The 24322-nt window shown below is 40.5% G+C and overlaps 1 protein-coding gene across 1 annotated transcript in view; it reads right to left on the reverse strand.

Annotated features, from left to right (window-relative positions):
* Positions 1 to 2741, reverse strand: part of FAM241A (family with sequence similarity 241 member A) — a 45131-nt gene extending 42390 nt beyond the window's left edge. The window contains exon 1 of the mRNA XM_049885516.1: positions 2403 to 2741. Coding sequence (XP_049741473.1) covers positions 2403 to 2576 — 174 coding nt within the window. The 5' untranslated portion in view covers positions 2577 to 2741. The remainder of the gene's footprint in view (positions 1 to 2402) is intronic.
* Positions 2742 to 24322: the final 21581 nt, after the last annotated feature.

The following is a 24322-nucleotide window of genomic DNA, read 5'->3' on the forward strand; positions in this document are numbered from 1 at the left end:
TATTCATAAGAAGTTCTTTGGTGCTGATGTAAGAAGAAATATAGCATATCTAATTAAAACATAAATTTTAATTATTGTGGATGTAAGCTTAAAACCCAAAACCAAAAAAAAAAGCTTAGAGTACATAAATAGGTCATGAAATAAAGTAAAAGCAATAACATTTTCAAAAGAGAACAGGAAAATGAATTTTCACAACACACAATGAAAGAGAAAGAAGTGGGTATGCAAATTGATATCTTTTTTAATAGCATACATGTTTCCTTCTTTTTCGTTTTGTTCTTTTTCTTTGTATGAAACAATTTTGGAAGTCCAGAGCTATTGATGGTACAAAATCCACAGAAGTTTAAATGAAGTATTTTACCTGATTCCTGTGATGGTTAATATTATGCGCCCACTTGGCTAGGCCATGATTCTCAGTATTATGTAAGTATCCTCCATTTTGTGATCTAAGAGGCGTTTCCTTGGGGGTGTGGCCTGCATCCAATATCTATGGATCTCTCCCAGTCTTTTTCACTCTCTCTCTGCCTTGATCCCACATCTGACTCATTATCATCTGACCTCCAGTTCTTGGGATGTGAGCCAGCAGCCTGTCGCCTGACAAGCAGATTTTGGGATTTGCCAGCTCCTGCAGCTCCGTGAGCCAGCAGCCTGCCATCCAACCTGCTGATTTTGAGTTCGTCAGCCCTGCAACCATGTGAGTCAGGAGAAAACTCCAGCCTGACCCAGGGATTTGGGATTTGCCAGCCATCACAACTGTGTGAGCCATTTCCTTGAAATAACTCTCTCTCTCTCTACATATATATACATATATATGGAGCCCTGGTGGCGCAGTGATTAAATGCTCAGCTGCTTACCTAAATGTCAGCAGCTGGAATCCACCAGCTACTCCTTGGAAACCCTACCAGGCAGTTCTACTCTGTCCTACAGGGTGGCTATGAGTCAATATTGACTCTACGGCAATGGGTTTACACACACACACACACACACACACGTATGTGAAGCCTAAGACAACCCCTCACAATCATTTGAAAATTTACTTTGGAAACTTCACCCCCCTCTCCCAGGTGAGTTCCTGTGGGGTGTTTTCTTCACTTTTCCAGTTGAGCAAGCAAGGTAAAAGGAAACCAAGTCCTTTAACTACTGAGTCATGGTACAGTTAACACAGGAAAACCACCAGGAAGGGAATCAGAAAGATCTCCTAGCTACCAATTATTTGCTTCAGTCACCATCTCTTAAATTATCACATGGATGAAAAATTCACTCCTTCAGTTTCCTAAGTAACATAATTATATGTTGAAATTATATTATTGAAATAATAGAAGTTATGCTTTATCTGTTAATGCATTTAGCGATGAGACTCAAGGTTGTGAAATGTGACAAAAAGGGCAAACGGAGAAAGAAGGATGATGAGAGGAGACAGGTATCAACTGATTATCCCAGCAGTACAGGCTCTAGTAAAGGCAAATAATCATTTGAATTACTCCTCCTTAATGCATTATGAAGGCTGACTTATCTCAGGAATTTTTGAAGGTCTAATTACTGTATTTGCTGGTGAAAATTCATCCCACATGTAACTCAATTTCTCCTGCCCACGCGCTTCACTTTCTTTCATTAAACTTCTTGCCTGATATTGTACACATTTAATGTGTTGGAATGCCCACTGTCACACTTTACTTAGTGAGATCAAATTCAGGGAATTTCAAAAATTAGTCAGCTTCTCTTTTCCCTTAGCATGGCTGGTCTCTTATACTCTTTCCCTTTGATAATTTCTCGCAAACGTTTCCACCTTTTAACTCAAATTTAGATCTCCTTTCTTTCCACCATGTGAAGACCTTGCTCAGAGAGTCTCTGTCTGTTGTAACACTCGCTCCTACACATGCCTTCAGGCACCGACTGCACCGTCTAGAGAAAGGCACCCACACCTTACAGACACGCTATTTATCCACTCCCGCAGGTCTGGGTGTGTGTTCAGAAACGCAAGATGGAGGGCGAGGGGAGCAGCACGTCCCCTAAAACACGGCACAGGGATACGGATTTGAACCTGAAGTTTTATATGTAAGGTTTTCCCGTAGGTGACCGTTATGGGGGGGCATTTCCACAGAGCCTGGAACGCCGACCCGAGCGAGAATCGCCTGCCCGACGGCGTAGCAGGGCCGTCTGTCACCGCGAGCTGCCGGACCCGGGGCGGAACTTCCCTTCGCACGCGCGCCACCTGCAGCCCGGCCCGGACGCGCCGTCTAATCGCTCCTCCGGGCGGCTTCCCCGAGCGCCGCGGCGACAAGCGCCCCAAGAGGGGCAGAGCCGAGGCGCGGCCGGCCAGCCGGGCCACTTCCCTCCGCCGCCGGCTGGGGCTCCGGGCCGGGGCCGGGCCACTTGCCTCCGCCGCCCCTCCCCGGGCTCACCTGGTCGTGATCCTCCTTTGGGAGCCGCTCTTGCCGCCGCGGGCTCGCCCCGGGCTCCGGCTCGCTCCCCGCCGCCGCTCGCTTCGCCAGCGCGTTCCCGTCCTCGTCGCGTTCCCCGCCGCCGCCGCCGCCGCCTCCATCGCCGCCCCGCAGCAGCTGCCCGGCCGAACACATCCCGCTGCCAACTGCCGCCGCCGGGCACGGACGCCGGAGGGCCGAGTTGCGACGCGCGAGGCAGCGACCGCCGCCCGAGGGCCGCCCTAGGATCGGCCGCGCCCGCCGCTGACAGGCGCTCGCAGAGCCCGCCCCACCGGCCTGGGAGCCAGAAGTGCCAGCCCGGTCGGGTCCCTCCTGTCACCGGCTCACCCCGCCCGGGCCGCCGGGGCGGAGCCCACGCGGGGGCGGGGCTAGAGGGGGCGGAGCCAACAGGGCGGGGCGGGAGGTGCGCGTGAGAGAGACTGAGAAAGGACGTTTGTGTATGTAAGTGCCTGTGTGAGAGAGAAGGACACACACACACACAGTCACACTCCAGCGGGGTTCCTCTGTTGTTGCTTGGCCTTGGAATGTGTGCTTGGGTGTGCTGCTGACTGCCTGTCCTTCCAGTAGCTCTCTGTTGTTTGCAAGGAATACACATTTCTCTTTTGCTCCTTTCAGGTATCTCTCTGAAGGCCTGTGTCTTTGTGTCTGTTGAGTGCTTTTCTGGTGTGTGTTGGTTGCTGGAGGCTTAGGGGCATTTGGTGGTGTATCTGCCTTTGTGTATGGTTGTATAAAACCAAGCCAAACCAAACCGGTTGCTGTCCAGTATCTTCTGACTCATGGTGACCCTACGAGTGCGTCAGAGTAAAAGTATGCTGCATAGAGTTTTCAGCGGTTGATTTTTCAGAAGTAGCTCATCAGGCCTTTCTTCCAAGGCACCTCTGGGTGAACAAATGGGTAAATATATGTCTCTCTCAGTGGATGGTAAAGGATACAGCTAACTTATAATTCTTTTTTTCTTATTACTCCCACCCATTTTGTTAAAGAGAAATCGAGGTACCTTTAAATAAAACATCAATTTTTTCTTTATGTCTTCTCTGTGCATTGAGAAAATGATGGACTATTGTATTGATAAAGTACCGGGCTGTCCGCCAATGGTAAGTAAATATGCCTGGGTATGGAGAACAATAAGTTACTTGGAATCGTCTATTAAAATTTCATCAAGCTGAGAGAATGAGATAAAATCAGCAGTAACTCAGTTATTTTAAATATCTATTTCCTGTTTTTGGTAGTCAGGACAGTCAAAAGGACTAGAAAATATGTCTTTGGATATCACAAATTAGGAAGAAAATAAATCTGGCTTATTTTCTTTCTTAAAAGACTCTAAAGCCCTTGTTGTTGTTGGTTGCTGTATAGCCAATTCTGATTCCTGGCAATCCCAGTTGGACAGAGAACTGCTCCACAAGGTTTTCAAGGCTGCGACCTTTCGAAAGCAGATCACCAGGCCTGTCTTCCAAGTGCTTCTGGGTGGGTTTGAACCACCAACCTTTTTTAGCGTAGTAGTCAAGCACTTAACCATTTGTGCCACCCCAAAACCTTAGAGGAATGTATTTAACATTAAATATATACCATCTGCCATGGAGTCAATTCTAACTCATGGCAACCCTGTGTGTGTGAGAGTAGAACTGTGCTCTATAGAGTTTTCAGTGGCTGATATTATTTCAGAAGTAGATCACCAGGCCTTCTGAGGTGCTTCTGGGTGGACTCAAATCTCCAACCTTTCCGTTAGCAGCCAAGTGTGTGAGCTACAAATGCCACCATGGGAACCAGAAACGTTCCATGATGGCCCTTATTGTTTTCTTCAAATGACATTTTCATGCCTGAATTTTGCTTTGAGTGTTCGTAGTGTTTCTACTGAAAAATGACCTTATTATTATTTTAACTTTAGAATTATATACAGTGACAAACAGCGTCAGCCATTTATTGTCAATGCTGTGGAACTTATGGCACTTTTTTTTGCAGTTCTCTCTCTTTTGACTCGTATCTGTTGATAAGTCAAGCAGCTATGCACGCTTCAATAAGGCTAAAGAGTGAACAGAAACTCCTTGTATATGTAAGGACTCAGCAGGCACAGAATATGTAGAGGTAGGCAGGTAAAAAAGGGTAATACACAGCTTAGTTTTATTCAGCTTGGGGAAAAAGTCTTCCAGAAGTCCTTCAGTCTAGAATCTACTGTTTGGCCTATTATATGTTCAACTTCTTCTTGATTCTTTGAGAAGTGTATTCATTCATTTAGCAGGTATTTATTGAACTCCACTAAGTATTAGGCCCAGCTCTAGGTCCTTCAGAGCTCTGGTAGCACAGTGATTAAGAGCTCGGCTGCTAACCAAAAGGTCAGTGATTTGAATCCACTAGCCTCTCCTTGGAAACTGTATGGGGCAGTTCTACTCTGTCCTATAGGGTTGCTATGATTTGGAAACGACTTGTCGAGAATGGATTTTTTGGTTTCTAGGTCCTTACTCTCATGAAGCTTTCATTTTAATGCCCTTCCAATTCTAGTCTGGAGCCCTGATGGTGCAGTGGTTAAGAGCTTCAGCTGCTAACTAAAAAGACAGCAGTTCAAATCCACCAGCCGCTCCTTGGAAACCTTATGGGGCAGTGCTACTCTGTCCTATAAAGTCACTATTAGTGGGAATTGACTTGATGGCAACGGATTAATTCTAGTCTGTGTGTCGTGGAAAAGGCCAAGAACTCTCACCAAAGGGTAGCTAGAATCTTCTGGCCCCCACCTAGAACTGAATCAGACCTTTTTGTTCTTCTCAGTATTGTCTGCCTTTGATTTAACAGACAAGATTTTCTTTAAACTGTTATTCTTTTGTTCATAGAGACTTTGGTCTTTCCTGGGACCCAGAGAAACATCTCTTTTAAAGATATCTAATAACAGCATTGTACACAAAAGACATTGTTCAGATTATGTCACAGATATCACACTTTCAAGCACACCTTGTGGGAGAAGAAGGCTCTTTTACCCTCATGTATAATATGAGTAATATACACATAAAGAAATTACTTCAGTTTCCCATGGGAAATGTAGGATTGTTATTGCCTAGACAACTGTAACATGCTGGCCTCAAATTGTATGTAATTTAGTAGTAAATTTAATAGTGTGTTTACCTTCTGTTTCCTCAGATTTAGTAAATGGCAAGAAACAGATGCATGTGTAAGGTGGGGCCTGTGGAACAAATACACTCGCGTAGTTGCTGTGGGAACAAGGACTTTTAATCACTCACTTTTATGCCGTTATATCTTATTTTTAATGTGCTTCTACTCTTATTTTATTTGTACATCTTTCCGGTGAGGAAAAATGAATAAATCAGAGTGATCAGTACTTACTTAGTAGAATAACCTTAGAAAAACAAATGCAGTTATTTGTGGAAGCTATCTCAAACTTAATTTCCGCTTTGATTTTTGACACATTGTTGTTATTGTTAGTTGCTGTCAAGTTGGCCCCCAACTCATGGTAACTCCATGCACAACACCAGGCCTTTCTTCTTAGTCCATCTTAGTCTGAACGCCCCACTGAAACCTATTTAGCCTCATAGCAACATGTAAGCCTCCACTGACAGAACTGGGGCGGCTGGGAATCCAATCCAGGTTTCCCTCATAAAAGGCAAGAATTCTACCACTGCACTGTGAATGTCAGCATACTGTGGTATTACTTTATTATGTACTTCCTGTGCTTTAATTTTTTGCCTCTCATACAAGTTTTTATCAGCTATCCTCTTGTTTAGCAAAGCCTTCGGTATTGGGAATTATTTTTGAGATGTTTGAAATCTTGACTAAAATTCCAGGAAACCGTGTGGTTTCTGGACAACATATGTACATGTAAAGGAAAAGGAACTTATTAGAGAACTCGTTTCTTTTAGAGTTCCTTTGGTTTAAGGAAGCTACATGAGGGTGATGCTGAATCAATGCTCACACAGTGTTCTCTGTATTTCCCAGAAAAATGGAATCTGATTGGGAGAAGAAAGAATTTGCCCTTCCAAAAAAAAAAAAAATTTTTTTTTTTTTTGGAATTCATTTGCATCCCCTCTGTTGTATCCCCATTCTCTGGTTTGTGACTTCTTTGCATTCAGGTGCATGCTGAGTTCCCTTCTACTGTAGGGATGTAGACTGAGAGGTGTGTTTTTACTTAAAGGGGGAAGAAAAAAAATTAGAGGAAGGCATTCAAACCCACTTGTAGAGAAGAAAAATGGAAATGTAAACAATTATAATTTGCCACTTAATATCTGTTTTTTTTTTTTATCTGTTAGCAATTTTTTAAATGTTATTTTCTCCTTTTACATGATGTTGCTTGTGAGGATTTTTGTTTTCTTCAGGTTGAAGTGTAATCCATACTGAAGTCTGTGGTCTTTGATTTTCCTCAGTAAGTGCTTCAAGTCCTCTTCACTTTCAGCAAGCCAGGTTGTGTCATCTGCATAATGCAGGTTGTTAATGAGTCTTCCTCCAATCCTGATGCCCTGTTCTTCTTCGTACAGTCCAGCTTCTCAGATTATTTGCTCAGTATACAGATTGAATAAGTATGGTGAAAGGATACAACCCTCATGCACACCTTTCCTGATCTGAAACCATGCAGTCTTCCCTTGTTTTGTTCAAACAGGTGCCTCTTGGTCTATGTACAGGTTCTGCATGAGCACAATCAAGTGTTCTGGAATTCCCTTTCTTCACAATGTTACCCATAGTTTGTTATGATCCACATTTGAATGCCTTTGCGTAGTCAATAAAACACAGGTGAACATCTTCCTGATATTCTCTGCTTTTAGCCAAGATTCATCTGACATCAACAATGATATCCCTCATTCCATGTCCTCTTCTGAATCTGGCTTGACTTTCTAGCAGTTCTCTGTGGATGTACTGCTGCAACCATTTTTTAATTATCTTCAGCAAAATTTTACTTGTGTGTGGTAATAGTGATTAGTTTCCACATTCTGTTTCATCACCTTTCTTTGAAATGGGCACAAATATGGATCTCTTCCAGTAGGTTGGCCAGGTAGCTGCCTTATAAACTTATTGGCACAGATGAGTGAGCACCTCTAGTGCTGCATCCATTTGTTGAAACATCTCAACTGGTATTCCAAAAGAATATGGAAGAAATACACAGAGTCACTGTACCAAAAAGAACCTCTTCCCCAGTCGTATTTTGAGTGCCTTCCAACCCCAGGGGCTCATCTTTCAGCACTACATCAGACAATGTTCTGTTGCTATTCATAGGTTTCCACTGGACGGTTTTTTAAGAAATAGATGGCCAGATCCTTCTTCCTATCCTGTCTTAGTTTGGAAGTTCTGCTGAAACCTGTCCAACATGGTTGACCCACCTGGTATTTGAAATACCAGTGGCATATTTCACGACACCCAGCATTACAACACCTGAGCCACCACAGTATGACAAACTGTATGATGAGTGGTGGGTCCCAGGAACTAGGCAAAAAGAGTAAGTAATACAGAGCTTAGCTTCATTCAGCTTAGGGCACACGTGTTACCAAAGCGAAATTATGTAAACATGTAGGTCAAGTGTGGAAGAATATTTTAAAAAATGCTATTTTGGATGATGAAATTATGAGTGACAAGTTTCCTTGTAAAATTAATTTTAATGTTGTAATTTAAAAATAACAATTTGAAAAGATCTTATCTGTATTCTTTGAAAATGGGATTGCTGCTTCCCAAAGTCAGGTTGGTTCAGCTTCATAGCTGAAAGTTTTCTTACCTTTTGTTGAATAATTTAGTTCTTGAATGGGTTTGGATCTTTTATTCATGCTGGTTTCAATAATTTAGAATCTTAGAGCTGGAAGGAATCTAAGAGGCAGTTTAGAGCAACCTCCCACCCATTCTAGGGATCCTGTCTATAAAATTCCTGACAGATGGTCACCCTTCTGCTTGAAGGCTTCCAACTATGGGAAACTCATTACTTCATGATGCCACCTGTTCCATTACTGGATATCTCTAATTGTTAGAAAGTTCTTTCAATCTACTGAATTGAAATCTGTCTCCTTCTCTGCCTATTGGCTCTCATTCTTTCCTGAAGTACAAGAGAACAAATTTATCTTTTTTTTTTCCTCTGATCTTTATTTTTTTAAAAAGCAATTTTTATCTTGCCTTAACCTTTTCTTATATAAGATAAACATTATTCTTTCAGCTATTCTTTAAGGATAGATATTGTAGAACTTGTGGATTGTGCCATTTGTTATTTGCACCTACTTGTTATGATAACAATACCCCGATGTTTTTAGTGATCCATCTCTTTCCCACTCTTGGTTTGTGCTTTCAGTGAAGATGCTGCTGTCGCCGGGTCTAGCTGTGGAGCACATGACCCTTACTGGGTAAATAAAATGCATTTCACCTTCTCCCCCTCCCGTATCCACATTAATTGGTTCGGAGATGGGAAAGGCCAATCAGAGCCAATAAAAACCCAATTCTGGCTGATGGAGTACTGAGTTTCAGTTTACAGTGAGGAAAAATCACATTGATTAAATATAACCTATTCATAATTCTAGCAATGTCCTTGCAAAAAAAAAAAAAGAGCTATGTATTATTTGAGTTTTATATGCAAGCATTGTATGGGGTGATTTATATGAAGGGACTGGCACAGAGAATATAAGATCTAATAGGGAATATAAAGCATTTCCATAACTAGGAATAATGTAGTGTAGAATGAGGAAAGTGTCATAAAAAAAAAAAATAAATGAAGTGCTATGTAGTTTAGAGGAGAGGGAAATTACATAGTTACCCAACTTCCTTTCCTACAGTATACATCTGAAATAGCAAATTTTGGGAAGGGGAGGCTTGCTGTTGTCAGCTGCTGCTATTACAGCTGACAAGTCAGCATCAAGAGAGGACTTAGCAATACTTTAGAAAGCAGGTGCATGAACTTAAAATGTGTAGTAGTCTGGAGATGCTCAGTATAAGGGCAAATTTTAATAGACTTTGAGGACATCAGGGAATAATACGATAATCAGTATCATAATAATTCATAGACTTTTAAAATTAGAAGTTCTCTTAGAGACCATCTAGGCTCCATATTTTACTCATGACGCTTAGAAAGGGCAAGTGACTTGCTTAAGATGGTCTGGGGGTCATCATCTGTGACTCCTTTTCCTCTTTCCCCAACCATTCCATTCTTTCCACCTCCCAACCCCATCTAATCTGTCACCTTGTCTTTCTGTCTCCATTTCTCTCAAATTTATCTTCTCCTTTCTATTTTGTTTTTCATTCCTTTGTATCAGCCCTTTGATATCTCTTGCCTGGAATTCTTCCAGGGTCTACTAATTCATCTTTCTCCTTCCATTTCTTCTGTCATTTTGGCCAATGGGTTATTGATTTTGTTAATCCTTTCAAAGAACCAGCTTTAGGTCTTGTTAACTCTTTTTATTTTATTTTGTTTTTTCATTGCACTTTAGATGAAGGTTTACAGAACAAACTAGTTTCTCAATAAACAGTTAGTACACATATTTTTTTCCCACACATATTGTTTGATGATATTGGTTAATGTCTGAGTCATCTAGTGCTGCTATAAGAGAAATACCATGAGTGGACGGCTTTAACAAAGAGAAATTTATTTCCTCACAGTAAAGTAGGCTAAAAGTCCAAATTCAAGGCATCTGTTCTAAGGGAGGGCTTTCTCTCTCTGTCAGCTCTGGAGGAAGGTTCTTGTCTTCAATCTTCCCATGGTCGAGGAGCTTCTCAGGCGCAGGGACCCTAGGTTCAAAGGACGCGCTCTGCTCCTGGTGCTGTTTCTTGGTGGTATGAGGTCACTGTGTCTTTCTGCTTCCTTCTGTCTTTTATATCTTAAGAGAGTGCCTCAAGACACAATCTAATCCTGTAGGTTGAGTTCTGCCTAACTAACAACTGCCGCACATGCCCATTCTCCCTCACTACCATCATAAAATTTACAACATATAGGAAAATCACACAATACCGGGAATCATGGCCCAGCCCAATTGATACACACAATTTGGGTGGACATAATTTAATCCATGACAGTCAACAGCCCACAACATGTCAACGCTCTCCCTTCTCAACCCTGGGTTCCCTGTTACCAGCTTTCCTGTGCCGTCTTGCCTTCTAGTACTTGCTCCTGGGCTGGTGTGCCCCTTTAGTCTCGTTTTCTTTCATGGGCCTGTCCAATCTTTGGCTGATGGGTGAACCTCAGGAGTGACTTCATTACTGAATTGAAAGGGTGCCCAGGGGCCGTATTCTCAAGGTTTCTCCAGTCTCTCTCAGGCCAGCAAGTCTGGTCTTTGTTTTTGAGTTAGAATTTTGTTCTACATTTTTCTCCAACTCTGTCCAGGACCCTCTATTGTGATCACTGTCAGAGTAACCAGTGGTGGTAGCTGGGTACCATCTAGTCATACTGGACTCAGTCTGGTGGAGGCCATGGTAGATGTGGTCCATTAGTCCTCTGGACTAATCTGTCTCTTGTATCTTTGGTTTTCTTCATTCTTCCTTGCTCCTGAAGGGGTGAGACCAGTGGAGTATGGCTGCTCACAGGCTTTCAAGACCCCAGACACTACTTACCAAAGTAGAATGTAGAATATTTTCTTTATCAACTATGTTATGCAAATTGAGCTAGATATTGTCGGAGGCCATGGTCCCCACAGCCCTCAGCCCAGCAATTTGGTCCCTCAGGGAGTTTGGATGTGTCTATGGAGCTTCCCTGACCTTGCCTTGTACAAGTTGTGCTGGCTTCCCCAGTATCGTGTACTGTCTTATCCTTCACTGAAGTTACCACTTATCTATTGTCTATTTAGTATTTTTCCATCCCTACCCCTCCCCTCCCTCAAAACAAAGATTTTTTCTTTTTGTGTGTAAACCTTTTCATGAGTTTTTACAGTAGTGATCTCATACACTATTTGTCCTTTCATGATTGACTTATTTCACTCAGCATAGTGCCCTCCAGATTCATCCATGTTATGAGATGCTTCACAGATTTATCATTGTTCTTTATCATTACATAATACTCCGTTGTGTGTGTGTACCACAGTTTGTTTTTCCATTCATCTGTTGATGGGCATCTAGGTTGTTTCCATCTTTTTGCTATTGTGAACAATGCTACAATGAACATCGGTGTGCGTATGTCTATTCGCCTGACTCTTATTTCTCTAGGACGTATTCCTAGGAGTGAGATTGAAGGATCACATGGTGTTTCTATTTCCAGCTTCCTAAGGAAGTGCCATATCATTTTCCAAAATGGTTGTGCCGTTTTGCAATCCCACCAGCAGTGCATAAGAGCTCCCATCTCCCCGCAGCCTCTCCAACATTTGTTATTTCCTGTTCTTTTGATTCATGCCAGTAATGCCAGGGTGAGATGGTATCTCATAGTGGTTTTGATTTGCATTTCTCTAATGGCTAGTGATCACGAGCGTTTCCTCAGGTGTCATGTGGCAGCTTGGATGTTTTCTTTGGTGACGTGTTTAATCATTTCCTTTGTCCATTTTTTAGTTGGATTATTTGTCCTTTTGTTGTAGAGGTGTTGGATTTTCTTGTAGATTTTAAAGAATAGACCTTTGTCTGATCCGTAATAGCCAAAGTTTTTTTTCCCAGCCTGTAGGTTCTCTTCTTCCTCTTTTGGTGAAGTCTTTTGATGAGCATAAGTGTTTAATTTTTAGAAGATCCCAGTGATCTAGCTTATCTTCTGAAGTTTTTATGTTGTTGGTTGTGGTTTGTATCCTGTTAATGCCATGTATTAGGGCCTCCCGCATTGATCCTATTTTTTCTTCTATGAACTTCATGGTTTTTGAGTTTATATTTAGGTCTTTGATCTATTTTGAATTAGTTTTTGTATATGGTGTGCAGTATGGGTCCTGTTTCATTTTTTGCAGATGGACATCCAGTTTTCCAGCATCATTGATTAAAAAGACTGTCTTTTCCCCATTTGATGGACTTAGGGCCCTTGTCAAAGATCAGGTGACCATAGGTGGATGGATTTACATCTGGATTCTCAATTCTGTTCCATTGGTAAATGTATCTGTCGTTGTACCATACCAGGGTGTTTTGACTACTGTAGCTGTATAGTAGCTTCTGAGGTCAGGTAGTGCAAGTCCTCCTATTTTATTCTTCCTCTTAAATAGTGCTTTACTTATCCGGGTTTTCTTCCCTTTCCATATAAAGTTAATAAGTTTTCCCATCTCTTTTAAGAATGTTGTTGTTATTTGGATGGGTATTTCCTTGTATTTGTAAATTGCTTTGGGTAAAATTGTCATTTTCACAATGTTGAATCTACCTATCCGTGAGCATGGTATGTTTTTCCCTTTATTTAGATCTCTTTTGGTTTCTTGCAATAGTGTTTTGTACTTTTCTTTGAATAGGTCCTTTACATCTCTGGTTAGATTTATTCCCAAGTATTTTATTTTTTTAGGGGCTATTATAAATGGTATTGTTTCCCTGATTTCGTTTTCGTTGTTCTCTTTATTGGTGCATAGGAATCCAACTGATTTTTCTATGTTTATCTTGTATCCTGCTATTCTGCTGAGTCTTTCTATTAGTTCCAGTAGTTTTCTTGTGGAGTCTTTTGGGTTTTCTATGTATAGTATCATATCATCCGCAAATAGGGAGAATTTAACTTCTTCACTACCAGTTTGGGTTCCCTTTATTTCTTTTTCTTGCCTTATTGCTCTAGCTAGAACTTCCAGCACAATGTTAAATAGGTATGGCGATAAAAGGCATCCTTGTCTTGTTCCTGTTTTCAGCCTCTCTCTATTAAGAATGATGTTAGCTGTTGGTTTTGCATAGATGCCCTTTATTATGTTAAGAAATTTCCCTTCTATACCTATTTTATTGAGAGTTTTTATCATGAATGGGTGTTGGACTTTGTCGAATGCCTTTTCTGCATTGATTGACATGGTCATGTGATTCTCTTCTTTCCTTTTATTTATGTGGTGGATTATGTTGATTGATTTTCTAATGTTGAGCCATCTTTGCATACCCGCTATGAATCCTACTTGGTCGTGGTATATTACTTTTTTGATATGGTGCTGAATTCTATTGGCTAGAATTCTGTTGAGAATTTTTGCCTCTATACTCATGAGAAATATTGGTCTGTAATTTTCTTTTTTTGTGGTGTCTTTGTCTGGTGTTGGTATCAGGGTTATGCTGGCTTCATAGAATGAATTCAGAAGTATCGCTTCCTTTTCTATGTTCCGAAGTAGTTTGAGTAGTACTGGCGTAAGCTCTTCTCTGAATGTTTGGTAGAATTCTTCTGTGAAGTCATCTGGGCCAGGGCTTTTTTTTGTTGGGAGTTTTTTTTTTTTTTAATTACCTTTCCAATCCCTTCTCTTGTTATGGGTCTGTTCAGATTTTCAACCTCATTTTGTGTTAGTTTGGATAGGTAATGTGTTTCTAGAAATTTGTCCATTTCTTCTAGGTTTTCAAATGTCTTGGAGTATAGTTTTTCATAATACTGTTATGATCCTTCTTATTTCAGTTGGGTGTGTTGTAATGACCCCCATTTCATTTCTTATTTGGGTTATTTGCATACTCTCTTGTTTTTGTTTTGTCAATTTGGCAAGTGGTTTGTCAATTTTCTTGATCCTTTTAATGAACCAACTTTTGGTTTTATTGATTTTTCTATTCTCTGTTTCATTTATTTCTGCCACAATCTTTATTATTTCCTTTCTTCTGGGCCTGTGGGCTTCTTTTGCTGTTCTCCGTTTGCTCAAGTTGTGTAGCTAATGTTTTGATTTTGTCCCTTTCTTCTTTTTTGATGTGTGTGCATCTACTGCTATAAATTGACTTCTGAGGACTACCTTTGCTGTGTCCCAAAGGTTTTGGTATGATGTGTTTTCATTCTTGTTTAAGTCTAGGAATTTTTTTATTCCATCGCTGAATTCTTCTATTACCCAGTGGTTTTTAAGCAGGGTTTTATTCAGTTTCCATGTAATTGATTTTTTTTCCTTGCTGTTCCTGTTGTTAATTTCTACTTTGATGGCATTGTGGTCAGAGAAGATACTTTGTGTTATCTCAATGTTTTGGATTTTGTTGGGGGTTGCTCTGTGGCCTAAGATGTGGTCTACTCTAGAGAATATTCCATGTGTGTTGGAAAAGAATGTATACTTTGCAGCTGTTGGGTGGAGTGTTCTACATGTCCATGAGGTCATGTGAGCTGATTGTGCCCTTTAGCTTTTCTGGTATCTTTGTTGAGTTTCTTTCTACATGTTCTGTCCTTTACTATGAGTAGTGTGTTAAAGTCTCCTACTGTTATTATGGAACTGCCTATCTCTCTTTTCAGTTCTGTTAGAGTTTGTGTTATGTATTTTGGAGCCCTGTCATTGGGTGTATAGATGTTTTTTATGGTTAAGTCTTCATGATGGATCATCCCTTTAATCATTATGTAGTGCCCTTCTTTGTCTTTTATAGTGGATTTTGTTTTAAAGTCCATTTTATCTGAGATTATTATTGTCACTCCTGCTCTTTTTTTGGTAGCTGTTTGCTTGATATATTGTTTCCTATCCTTTGATTTTTAATAAATTTACATCTTTTTTTCCAAGATGTGTCTCTTGTAGACAGCATATTGACGGATCCCGTTTTTTTAATCCATTCTGTCACTCTCTGTTTCTTTATGGGTGCATTTAGACCATTTACATTCACTGTAATTATTGATAGGTGTGAGTTTATTGCTGTCATTTTGTACTGCTTTTTTTTTTTTTTGTCATGTTGACATTTTCTTTGTTCTTCTTACTGTCCTGTGCTGAATTCCTTTTGTTTGTGGATTTCTTATGTTTTCGTAGATTTTGTTTTTATTGAGACTTTTTTTTCCCTTCATTTTGATGAGTAGGTTTGTTAACTTTCTTTGTGGTTACCTTGAAATTTATGCTTATCTTCCTCTATTATTGCTTAGTATTGCCTTGCCTTCCTCTTCATTAGAAAGTGCTATACCTACACCGTTTTTTCCCTCTTTTATTTTTCTGACATTATCGTCATTTACAGGTTAACCTTTCTGGTTCCCCGTTGTAATTCTTGTTTTAGATAGTCCTCGAGAGTTAATTTCCTAGGTTGGTATCTGGCTGGTACAATCTTGTGTACTAGATTCAGGCCGTGGTCTGGTATTGTTTGTTCTCAGACCGAAGGACTCCCTTTAATAATTGTTGTACATTTGGTTTGGTTTTTATAAAAAAAAAAAAAAAAAAACCTATTGCCATCAAGTCAATTCTGACTCATAGCGACCCAATAGGATGGAGTAGAACTGCCCCATAGGGTTTTCAAGGAGCCCCTAGTGGATTTGAACGGCCAGCCTTTATGGTTAGCAGCCGTAGCGCCTAACTACTATGCCACCATGGTTTCCTTAGTTTTTACATATTTCCTTAATTTCTGTTTATCTGGAAATGTCCTAATTTCACCATCATATTTGAATGAGAGTTTTGCAGGATATATTATTCTTCATTGGCATTTTTTTTTCTTTCAAGGTTTTAAATATGTCATCCTATTGCCTTCTTGACTGAATGGTTTCCGCTGAATAATCAGAGCTTGGTCTTATTGTTTCTCCTCTGTATGTGACTTTTTTTTTTTTTTTTGAGCTGCTCTCAGTATTTTTTCTTTGTCTTTTGTTGTAGTGTGATTATGATATGCCTTAGTGATTTTCGAAAACCCTGGTGGCGTAGTGGGTTAAGAGCTACAGCTGCTAACCAAAGGGTCAGCAGTTTGAACCTGCCGGGCGCTCCTTGGAAACTCTATAGGACAGTTTTACTCTGTCCTATAGGGTCACTATGAGTCGGAAACGACTCAACGGCACTGGGTTTGTTTTTTTTTGTTTTTTTAGTGATTTTCTTTTGGGGTCTATCCTATATGAGTTTCATTGAGCTTCTTGGATGGCCATCTTCTCATCTTTCATGATATTAGGGGAGTTTTCTGTCAACAATTCTTCAGTGATCCTCTCTGTGTTTTCCATTTTCTCCCCCTGATTTTGAACTCCGATTGCTTGCAAATTTTTGCTTTTGATTGTATCCAACATAATTCTCAGGGTTTCTTCATTCTTTTTAAAAAATTTTTCCTCAAACAGAGTTGTATTCAAGAGTATGTCTTCAATTTTGCTGATCCTGTCTTCCGTCATTTCAAACCTGTTCCTCGGCCCTTCTGTGACACTGTTCATTTCTGAAATCTTGTTTATCTTTTGGATTTCTAATTTATTGTTTTTGTATGATTTCTAGTTGTGAATTTATTTTGATATTTTTTTCCTATACTGTTTTCCTGAATTCCTCCATTTTTTGTCTGTATTTTCCACAAATTTTTCTGCCTTTTCCTTGAATTTGTCTATTTTTTTCCTTCATTTTTGTCTGATTTTTGCTTCAACTCTTGGATAGCTCTGAATGTTAGAGATTTGAATTTCTTATCAGGTAGTTCTAGTGCCTTTTCTTCTACTGGAAAGCCATCTAGTGTTTTATTTTGGGTACCTACTGAAACCATCCTGTCCTTTTTCTTTTTTTTTTTTTTAAATATGTTTTGATATTGTCTGCTGTCTTCAGGACATTCAGTAGTTAATTTCTTCATTTATTGATTGTAGATATTTTCATTTCATCCTGCTTTTTTTCTTTTATTTGGTTATGTCTGAGCAGGCGGGCTGTAAGTTCTTTGTTGTTTACTCATCTGTGGTCATGCTACTTTTCACCTCCTTGTCCAATGGGTAGGGCCAGTCACTCAGCTTTGGTGCAGCAGGGCAGGTCCAGCTGAAGGGGAGGGGCTGGGATGGGTTTTTTGTAGCCCATCCTAGGGCTGACAGGGTGGGCCAGGAATCAGTGCTGAGCAGGTTCTGGTAGGCTGTGCCTGTGCTGCTTAGGGATTTGATGTTCAGCACATGGTACAGGTAGGCAGGAAAGAGGAGGAGGTTGTGATGTGTGGAGCTAGTATGGGCATGTGAAAGAGGAGGGAGAAACAGAAGCAAAAAAAAAAAAAGAGTGCTAAAAGATCTTGCCATTGGAGTAGAGAGAGGAGAAATCAAGAAATGGAGAAAAAACAAAAAGGCAAAAAAGAAAAAATTAACTAGATAAAATTTGGGGGAAAAAAAGGAAAGAAAAGCCCCCAGTGTTCTCACCAGTGTGGCTTCAAAGACTGGGGGAGTGGCTCCCAGGCTGCACAGTATAGCCTGACTAGAGGAGGTATAGATGTCACACAGTGCCAGGTGTTCAGGAGACAGGAAAAGAAGGTAAGTATAGACAGACAAGAAGTGAAAAATGGAGGAAGAGAGAAAGGAAAAAAGACAAAAGAAAGAAAAAAGAAATGCCCCAGGTATTCCACTGACACAGATGCGCAGACTGGGGAAAGAGTTCCTGCTGTGCAGTGCAGCCCAGCTAGAAGGGGCTCCCAAACCACGAAAAGAAAACAAAAACAAACAAAACAAAACAGAATAAAGGAAAACAAAACAAAGCAAAAAAAAAAAAAAAAAACCCAGGGATCCCACTAGTGTGGTATCGCAGCCCGGGGGAGTGGTTCCCTGGTCAAGTGGCATGTCACAGCCTTTCAAGAAGAAGCAAAGATGGCACATGGAGCCAGGTGTTCAAGAGAAAGGAGGGGGAGGTGGTTGGAGGCATGGAAGAAACCAAAAGGATCAGACAACAGCAACATCAGCAACAGACAAATGGCACTCAGGGAGCCAGCCAGTGTGGACAGGGTGAATCCAAGCCACCTGGGGCAGAAGCAGTTGCCTCCCAGTTAAGAATCTGTGGCCAGCAGGAAACAGAGGAGGCTGGGGAGGTGGGTAGAAGGGTGGAGGTTAGGAAAGCATATATCAATGGTTACCGGGTGCTCTGTCTCCTGCTGGGAACTTTGTGAAGCTGCATGCCTGTACTCCCTGTCCACCGATCTCCGACGTGGGTGGGGCAAATCCAAGTGGCGTGAATGCTGCATATCCTGGCCAGCTGAGCCACCGCTGCCAGTCAGGAAATGTGGAGGTAGAGCAGCAGGGAGAGGACGGGGGTGGGAAAACATGTATCACTGGTTACTGGGTGCTCTGTCTCCTTCTGGGATCTCCTTGAAGCTGCTTTTTCATGCTCCCTGTCTGCCGATCTCCAACAGGAGTCCAAGATGGCTAATCTGTGCTGTTAGCTGATAGGGGATGTTTGCACGAGTCTCTTCTCGCTCTCTCTTCTCTGTCAGTTTCTTATTCCATTTGGTGCTTGGCTGAATTCTTTATCTCTTCATTTGACACTTCAGGTTCCAGTATTGATGTTTGTCTCTGTTTTACTTAGTTTTTCGGGTCTTTGCTGTGGAGGGAGGGCGTGGTGCTTCTGTGTATGGCACCATGTTGGCCGGAAGTCTTGTCTCCTTCCATTTCTTACACTTCTTGGATATGTATTCCAGTTATTAAGTCAGAGCTTTCTCACTGAATGTAAATCTGATGGTGGCTTTATACTTCAACAGTTTTCCACTGCCTACAACGTAAACTTCAAACTCATTATCAGCCCTTCCCTGCTTTCTACCACCAACTCTTGACACTACATGTATAATTTAGGGGAGTGGTTAGAATATTGCCTCCTTTTTCCTTCTCATTCACTCTCCAAATTCACTTGGCTAATCTCTCAACCTTAGGACTTACTTCAGATATCATCTCCTCCAGGAAACCCAGGCTAAGTTAGTTTTTCACTGTCTAGGAGTAGATTTCCATTTTGTCTTATTACTGAATTGACCTCACTACACCATAATTATGTATCTATGTATTTGGCATCCCTATTTGAATGTTAGTCCTGGCAGCACAGTGGTTAAAGTGCTAAGACTGCTAACTGAAAGACTGGCGGTTCAAAACTGCCAGCAGCTCCATGGGACGAAGATGTGTCAGTCTGCTTCCATAGAAATTTACAGCCTTGGAAACCCTATTGGTTGAAATTGACTCAATGGCAGTGGGTTTGGGTTGGGGTATTTGAATGTGAAGGAGCCCTGGTGGTGCAATTATTAAGCACTTGGCTGCTAACCGAAAGGTCTAAAGGTCTGCGGTTTGAGCACACTGGTAGCTCCTTGGGAGAAAAAACCTGGTGATCTGCTTCCATAAAGATTATAGTCTAGGAAACCCTAAGGGGGCTGTTCTACTTTGTCCTATAGGCACACAACAGCAACAACTACAACAAACTTGAATGTGAACTCCTTGAGGACTGAGACCATGTTTTAGTCATCTTTGATTATGCCAAAGCCCAGCGTTGAGCCAGGGCGTATTAGATGCTCAGTAAATGTGTGTTGAATGCACGCACAGCTATCAGAAGGAACACTACACAAATATTGGTGGTCAGGCAAGTGTTCTATCTCTTATACTCTTACTTCCTGAAACTGGTTATGAATCAAAATCACCTGGGAAGGACTTAAAAAGCTGAGTTTTGAGCTTCACTGCTGCCCTAGTGAGTCCAGACCTTTTCTCTGTATTTTTATGAGGTTTCCCAGGTGATTCTTATGAGTCAACATAACACCTGTTCTTTCGCTGGAGTCTGTAAATCAGTGACTAGATTTCTTTTCATGAGCCTTTAAGAAAAGTGTTATACTCTTGTTTAAGAAGTCAAAACAATGTGTAATAGATTTAAGAAAGATTTGCATGCAAGGTGGCTGAATTTGTTTTAAATGTGTATTACTTAGAAGAATAAACTCTCAGATCTCCAGAAAACTCCACGTACATAATGATGCATTCACTAATGATCCAGGAGGTGTGAGGTTTTAATTTTTGTTTACATCATTCAGTTATTTACTTTCTTTTTTTCCCCGAATTCTTCTGAAATGAATTGTTTTCTCCTATTTTCTTTGTGTGACTACTTAGTATGTTTTGCTCCTTTCTTGATTTATGCTTAGGAAAACTATTCCTAATGAAAGGAGCCTTTTCAGCTTTTGCTTTTTAAAACTCTGATACTTAATTCAACTGGTCTGTAGGTCAGTCTGCAATGCACCTAAAGATTTTCACTGATGAGAGGAGCAGGTCCTGGCTTTCATCTCGCTATCACAGTGAGCGGGTTGGTTTCCGCGTGTTTTCAGAGCACTGCTGAGGAGAGGAGCTGGTGTGGGTGGGAATTTGGCTGACTCCTCAGTTTTCCATATGCACTGCATGCTCCTCATGCCTGAGCAGGAAGCTGGACTCTGCTAGCAGACCTGAGAGCAGGAAGACAGCCACTGTGTGGGTGGTTTTGAAGAAACCTCCCTCTGTTTTTCCTGTGCCCAGCTGGTTTTCAGTTTCTGGATGGTAGTGCTAGAGCAACCCTCAAGTTTTGCCTTTGATTTATTCTCAGTGTTATAAATGTTTTGGAGTTGAGAAAATGTCAAAATAAGTTAATGGGTATCTCTAGGGTCTTCAAAGATTTACATTCTGAAGAAACATCTTCATTCTGCGTTGTCCCAGAGCAAGACTGGCTGATTCATGTAAGAACAGGAGGGCAATTTGAGTTAGATACCCTATGATTGTTTACATTTGTTACCTAGTTACAGTATAGTCCTGAGCGTATACAATGGCACAGTCCTCAGCACTTTTTATTTGAGTGTCGGTGAAGTGGTTCACTTTTGTTATTTAATGAAATAACCTTTTCCAAATTTTGCTAGACTTTTCTGTATATCTCAGGAAAAGCTGTATTATAATCTCGTATGCTATCTTAAAACATTAGGTTTTATGGTTAAAACATTTAAACCTATCATTTGTTAGGGTTAAAAATCCACAAAGGCTCATGATTTTTCCAAGGTAGTTTTTAGGTAACATAGGGTGATAGTAGTAATAGCCATAGGTTTTACTACTGTATCTTCTCAATGCTGAAAGCAGGTGACAGTTTTACATATAAATGTATAATATAGGAGCCCTGGTGGTACAGTCCTTACAGCGGTCATCTGCTAACCAAAAGGTCAATAGTTCAAACCCACCAGCCACTCAATGGGAGTAAGATGTGGCAGTCTACTTCAGTAAAGATTTACAGCCTTGGAAACATTATAGGGTCGGTATGAACCGGAATCGACTAGATGGCAGTGGGTTTGGTTTTTAGTTTGCTGAGTCGCAATCGACTCGAGGGCACTGGGTACTGGGTATGTATAATATAGATTTAAAAACTTCCATAGTGACTAGTTTTAAGTATCATGCAGTGTACTTTTTAGGTTGTGGTTTTAGAAAAATTCTTTCAGTCATAGCCCTCACAATTGCAGCTATTTCATTTTCAAGGACATATTCCATTTTGAACTATTCCTTAGATAATTGGCCTCGATAGACTTGGTGTTTTTAATACATTCTAACAAATATTAAATACACTGTTTTTTCCCCCATTTAAACCAAGGGAGTGACTATTATCACTTGTGATAATAAGCAATTGAGTGATTGTTACAAAGTCTATGAAATATGATATTTTTGTATATGTCGAGGCTATCGGTAGAATGGGAGTCCTTGGCTGGTTCAAACAGTTGATATACTTGGCTGTTAACTGAAAGGTTGGAGGCTCAAGTCTACCCAGATGTGCCTCAGAAGAAAGGCCTGGTGATCTACATCCAAAGAAATTAGCAGTATAACCCTAGTCAAGTTTCTAATTTCTGTTTTCCATATCTGTAGAAGAGAGCTAAGTTACCCACCTCACTGTAATGATTACATGAGAAAATACGTACTGTACTTAGCATAGTGCTTGGCATGCAGTAAATAGTCAATGTTAGCTTACTTTTCAAGATTACAGTATTTATTATGTGCCAAGCACTATAGGGTCACTATGAGTCAGAATCGAATCGACAGCAATGGGTTTGGTTTTGGTTTTAAGCACTATGATTATAAGCTATTAGGTAAAAATCTTACTCAATTCAGTTTGCCTTGTGCAAAAATATTGTGATTCTAAAAATCTTTTTTCCTAAGCAGAAAGTTATTTTTAGTCAAACTTTTTTGTAGAAACGTTTCTGATTTAAAAAAAAAACCAACAACAACTGTATTTTCAAATTGAAATCATTGGATGGAAGAGCTTGAAAAAAACTATTGAGAACATTTAAGAGACCATTTCTTCCACAGATTTACTGGTGAGGGGACTGAGTCCTTTAGAATTTAACTGCGTTAACTCCAACTGAAGTATAAAGGGAAGACATATCCATGGATTTGATCATCGTTTTTTATGATGGTGGATGTTAGTCCCTTATGGAAAGTGGAGAAATGGGGTGGTCATCTGGACAATAGAGACTGGATACATTGTTAAATAAACTTCAAATATTTAATGATGACATTTTCCATATATAGATATATAGATATATATATATCATGGTCTTCCATTGTCCAATTTTTAGTTGGGTGTATCATATATTTTTTGAAATGGTATTGACTTTTATATGTTTTTCAATTACCACTCATCTGATTACATGGGTGACTAACATTTATTGACAATTGTGCCTTGTTCTGTGCTAAGAACTTTCCATGCATTATCTCATGAAATCTTTACATGAACTGTCCTCTCTGTTCATCTGCTTTATACGACCAGATGAGACATCAAAGTGGAATATAGTGACCATGAAGCCCATTTGTGTTTTTAGCATTTCGACACTTTGAGTAGATAGTCTTTCTTTTTAAGTCAAATGGGCATAGAAGACATCTTAATAAGCATAGAGTAGCCACTTGCTTCTTTCATCAATCTTGCCTTTAACTCTCCTTATATTAGACATGGAGATCATTTTTCCCCATGAAATAAAATCCAGTTTGGTGTACCAGTTAGATTCTGGCCACAAACTAAGGGCATAATAATCCTAACTACCTGAAGTAGGATCTAGGGGTTTGAAAATGTGTGAAAGGATTTAAATATAACAAGGAAGAGCAAAAAGCAGGGGGGAAAGAACTAACCAAAGATCAGGCTTATAATCTAGTGGTACTTTTATTTATATGGCATGGGTGTAGACATATTTTCCATTGCCTCACCAGGGCTCCAGACATGCTTTACCTCATACTAATTGAATGCTTTAGAGGCATTAGACTTTTTTGGGTAGTATATTTATGCATCACAGAGTAACTAGTCTGCTAAGATTTCAAATAAACCTCAAAGATGCCTTGTGCATTTAGTGACTTTTACAGTTAGCTTAAAGGAGCCCTGGTGGCATGACGGTCAAGTGCCTGGCTGCTAGTTGATTCTACCCAGTGGCTCTGTGGGAGAAAGACCTGGTGATCTGCTCTGTAAAGATTAAAAACAACAACAACAAACCAAACCCGTTGCCATCGAGTCAATTCTGACTCATAGTAACCCTATAAGACAGAGTAGAACTGCCCCATAGGAGCAGCTGGTAGATAAGAACTTCTGACCTTTTGGTTGGCAGACGAGCTCTTAACCACTGCACCGTTAGGGCTCCCCCATATAGATCACAGCCTAGAAAACCCTATGAGGCAGCTCTACTCTGACACAGCATCTGACAAGAAAAACAATAGTTAGTTTCAGATAGAGTTACCTTCAGATTTTCCTTCTGTTCCTGGTTTTCTTTCCCCTGCTAATTTATCTAGTTATTCAGAGCTTGCCTGAGTTTAAAAACAAACTCTTCTATTACCATTGTCCAAAGGAATTTCAGAAACCCAACGTTCAGTGTCACCTTCATTCTTATAAATTGGCTCTCCTTTTAGGTACTTCACCTCAGAGTGATATTTGTCAAGATTTTCTCTCAGTGCAGATTAAGTCTTAAAGGCTTTGTGTCCTGTTAATGGCAGTTCATATAAGAATAAAACATGAGGGAAAAACTCTGTATTTGGGTAGAAGGGGCGGGAATTCCATATTTAGGGGAGGGGAATATAGGGAGGCACAAAACCTTCCCCTGGCCACCAAAATTCTAATATCCAAATGTCTAAATTTCCTGGGTGAGGGAGGCTGCTTTCTCAGCTAACCTGTTCCACTTTGTGCAGATTGCATCAACTTGGGTTGTTGCGTTATTTCTGGTGGTCACAGCATTTTATAGCATTATCATGGCATCAAGGTTTGAATAAAAACATCCCCATTGTTAAGTGGGTCCTCATTAAC

Source organism: Elephas maximus, chromosome 5 (assembly GCF_024166365.1).
Source record: "Elephas maximus indicus isolate mEleMax1 chromosome 5, mEleMax1 primary haplotype, whole genome shotgun sequence".
NCBI lineage: Eukaryota > Metazoa > Chordata > Mammalia > Proboscidea > Elephantidae > Elephas > Elephas maximus.